This window comes from Agrilus planipennis, unplaced genomic scaffold (assembly GCF_000699045.2).
Source record: "Agrilus planipennis isolate EAB-ADULT unplaced genomic scaffold, Apla_2.0 scaffold177, whole genome shotgun sequence".
Lineage (NCBI taxonomy): Eukaryota > Metazoa > Arthropoda > Insecta > Coleoptera > Buprestidae > Agrilus > Agrilus planipennis.
Window position 1 is genome coordinate 417,648 of NW_020438926.1, and position 4,389 is coordinate 422,036.

The 4,389-nt window shown below is 29.9% G+C and overlaps 1 protein-coding gene across 1 annotated transcript; it reads right to left on the minus strand.

Annotated features, from left to right (window-relative positions):
- Positions 1 to 339: 339 nt before the first annotated feature.
- Positions 340 to 4,127, minus strand: LOC108740718. The gene is made up of 3 exons (XM_018475158.1): positions 3,941 to 4,127; positions 2,767 to 3,105; positions 340 to 2,377 (listed from the first exon to the last, which is right to left on the minus strand). The coding sequence occupies exons 2-3, from the start codon at positions 3,073 to 3,075 to the stop codon at positions 2,078 to 2,080; spliced, it is 609 nt and encodes a 202-aa protein (XP_018330660.1). The 5' UTR covers positions 3,076 to 3,105; positions 3,941 to 4,127; the 3' UTR covers positions 340 to 2,077.
- Positions 4,128 to 4,389: the final 262 nt, after the last annotated feature.

Sequence of the window (4,389 nt, forward strand, 5' to 3'; positions counted from 1 at the left end):
CACAAATGCAGAATTTTTTAAATTTACAATTTTATAAATGTTTCTAAAACTTTGATAAGGAACGATATACAAATTAATTTTAGCATTATCGAGGATTGTTACTATATGAACTAAAACAGTATTTTACAATTACTCTCATTTTTTAAATTACATATTAAATTTCATCAGCCTTTTTTATCAGATACTTATACAGGGTGAAACAAAAAGCAAAGAAACTACTGTTGCGTATTTGAGATTAGTTTATGTTGTGCAATAGCTTTAAGTGTGACAGCCAACTTTATATTAAACTTTATGTACTTTACACAGGGTGAAATTGAAAAACAAACAAATGTTGGTTGACTTGTTTTTTTTTATTTCTTAAAATATCTGAGGTCTTTTTCTTGTTGTGTAGCAACTGTATAAAAATAATAGTCAATTTTACTTATAAGGGCAGGATAGATTTACATACATTACATAGTAATAACATACGCACTTTATCACAAGAATTGTTTGTTAACAGATCACAAAAATAGGTAGGTACATTCATTGCGGTTAATAATAATAACAATAATAAAACAAACTGCTTATAAAATAATTGTCCAAAATGAATATCTCTCTTCTAATTACAGATACATAGATATAATCATTATCTTTATCACATTATCATCATCATTATTATTACATATTATCCTTATAAACTAAAATCAGTGAAACAAATAAAAAAAAAACGTTTAAACTAGGAAGTAGATGCCTATAACCTTTGGTAAACTTATTCATAAATGCTTATACTATAATTAATTAACTGAAAACCAAAATAAACATTTAAACACTTTGGCATTACACACGTCTTATATAATCCTTAAATATGCATATACAGGGTCGGTGCAAAAAGTAAAACACATGTTACGTTATTAATAAGTAATCGCTATGAATATTATGTGAACAATTAATGTTAGAATCCAAAGTACTTAGGTGGTAGTTTGTTATGTGAGTTATAGCTATGACCACCCTGTACTGAAACTGGTTAACCGTAAGTTGTCGATTTTTCGAAATTCGATGCGTGAGTAAAATTATGATAGATATCACAGACGTTCTTATCATATAAGCGTAATTACATTAAATCAGCTTTTACGCAAATATATCCTTCAGTCGACCATAAACTAAGAGTAGGTACATGATATATGAACTTTATATTGCTTTTTTTTATCTTAAAAATACAAGGTACCTATTCAAATAAGGAAGTACCGAATTTTACATTTCGTTAGATTAGTTAAATTTCTTAAAAGTTTTCCCCAAAGGAATTCAGATCAATTGTTTAATTTGTTTATTATTGACATTGTCAAAATACTATATAATTATATAATACCAGATTCGTTCTTAAATGGTATGATTGCAAAATCAACATTCTAAAGGTAAAATTAAAAAGGTCATCAGACAATTACTCCTTTAGAATTATTACTTTGAGCTTTAAATTTTATTATAGTGAAAACTTCTAGGGAATGTGTCATTTTAATTAGAGAAAATTATTTCTTTGTCATTTCTGTATTTTTTTTGCAACACAACAGTCTAAATTAAATGCATTTTAGTTTTTCTTTTGTTAATAAGTTTAGTTGGTTAAGTTTTATAAAAACGAAAAAGCGTTTCGGTTATCATCTGCATTGACACTTGTGCATTTTTGATTAGTTTTCGAAGCTATTAAAGAATATAAATATTTTCAATAAGTCAATTATTATAATAATTATTTCTACACATAAGTATTAAAATTGCACTTTCTCTTATCACACACCTTGAAAAACATTAGTAAGTACTCTCACGTAAATACCACGAAACTATATATATACTTAGGTAGGATTTATATGTTTAAATACTTAATTATTAAAATATCTACGGCACCGAATATTATCTAGGTAGTGACTTTTTACGTTATTTTGGTGGCGGGTATCGTAAAATTTTGTTTCAAGACTAATACTGCATTTTTTCTATTTTTTCCTCTTTACGATGCGGTTTTTCACATTTTAAGAAAATAAAACAAATACCCCCTTCAGTAATAATAATAATAATATGGCAATCGATTCTCGGTGACATAATAAAATGATTATTAGAAGTAATGTGGTTCGTTGAAACCACATTCTGAATAGGAACATTTGTGGAAACGAAAATTAGGTGGTTCGGCCCCACTCAATCGCGATATTTGCGATCGATTTTCGAAATAGCTCATTACACCTTTCGGTATCACAGCCGGGTCGAAAAAATTGCGTGTGTTTTTGATATGGTCCCCCAGCTCTAGCACGTTTCGATCTCTATATTTAATTGTTACCTGAATTCCTCCGTAACGTCGTTGCGAAAAATCAGCCGTCCCCTTTGGAGTACTTTTACGAAAAAGTTCTTTTTCGATGTCCTATAATAAAATGAAAACATATGTGTATGCAGAATAGTAATATTTTTTTTTTCATTTGTATTAATTCGTGACAAAATATAAAAAAGATTTGTTTTGGTGTATAATCAAATCGGTAATTAAAAACAAAATCGTATTTTTAACTCGTTGAATTATTTATTCAAGAGGTGACATTTGAACTTTTGTTTTATTAACAATTACGTAAATGCTGGTTTTGAAATTCGCGCAGCGCTAACTGGTCTTACCTATCGAACACTTACAAAGAACATAAATATTTTTTTTTGCGTTTTTTCGTTGTTTAAGAATGAAATTTTCTAATAAATTAATTTTAACTGCATATTATTATACCGCATGTACTTTCATAAGAAAAAACAATAACATGTCATTCTTACCTCCACGGCTCTCGCTCTGTGGCTTAGCCCTATACATGTTAACTCCAAGGGTGGTTGGCTAATAAAAGGGCTGACAAATTCACCAGAGCCGGAGCTTGGGGACAACGAAGATATTCCACTTTCGATAGATGATTGATAAGACGAAGCTACTGAGGAAGCACTCGGACTAGAGACCGATGGTCTCCTCAGTAGATCGTGGTGACACGACTTGTGCACCAATTGAGCCCCTTGTTCGTACATTTCGCGTAATTCGTCGTTCCATTGATCTGCTTCTAGACCGGAGAGAGCCATTGCAACCACAAGCGGCATTGTTAAGGATCTTCTTTCTCGTTTCAAGTCCTAAAAGGACCGAGAAAAAGAATCATAAAGACCTTACAGCAATTGCCAAATTGGGTTTTGATATAAGTTATATTATTGATTGTCGGTTCCTTTTCTTTTTGACACTACCTCGTATTATTGGAGATATTAACTACTCGGTAAATATTTTGTCGATTCTTACCGAAAAGTAGGTTCGTTCCTATTCCCAACAATTTTTTAAACTTGTCAAAATATTCTTTATTGCACTTTTGTACTCCATAAATAAAATGGTAACAAGTAAAATAAAGATCATACAGTTATTTACTTATAGGACAAACGTAACAAAAATAGATTAAACAATCTATTTTAGGAACCATATTTTTAATTAAAATAGTTCAGACGTATATTTTCATTTTAACGTATCATGAATTGTAGGTGTTTGTAGACTTTAAAAATGATCAAAACAAAATTCGTTTATGCCTAAGTATTCTTATATGTAAATTATTATAAGAAACATCTAAACAACGATTATTAATTCCATTTTTTTTTTATTAAATAATCAGTAATAGAGCTAATATAATTTAGCAATATCATTTTTTGTTACTAATTGCGGTCATATCTACCATTATCAAATTTTGCAAAATAATGTAACAATTTATATTTAGGTCTACCTCGTAGATTCAATTTACTTTTGTAAATATTATTTCACAGTAGGTATTAATCTTTGTTGCACTAGGATTTTTGTTTGACAATTGTTGCAGGTATTTTAATGTATGTTACGTTATTCGGTATCTCACCTGTAGGTTTTCCTTCAAATATAGATATTTTCAAAGTAAAATGCGCAAATATTGAGTATCGAGGGTAAAATTCCACTTACTTGTTAATAGAAATAACTTCGTTGTACCTCCAACAGCCTCACATTTAATTAGCACCAATTATACACCGCTTTCTAGCCTAAATATTGCATTTCAGCTGTAAAATGGGTATCAACCAAATACAAAACACACGAATAGCTGCAATGTTCATCAGCAATACAAATCAAGTTTATTTTAGTTCTCTAGGTCAATGAGTGCTCTGCGCCACCTACGCTTTTTAGCAATGACTTTTAATTCGTACAAATATTAAAAGTCATTATTGATCATTATCGTTTATTAATCTCCTCAACAATACTTTAATTAGTTTCCTAAGGACTTGCCCTGAATTCGTTCGTCAGAGACATTTTAAAGTTTCGCGCTATTTATAATAAGGTAACTGCAGTTTATCGACATTGGTTTAGGAAACTGTAAGTCGGTAACTCAACGTTGTGGAAGTAGTTGAGCAAACCGC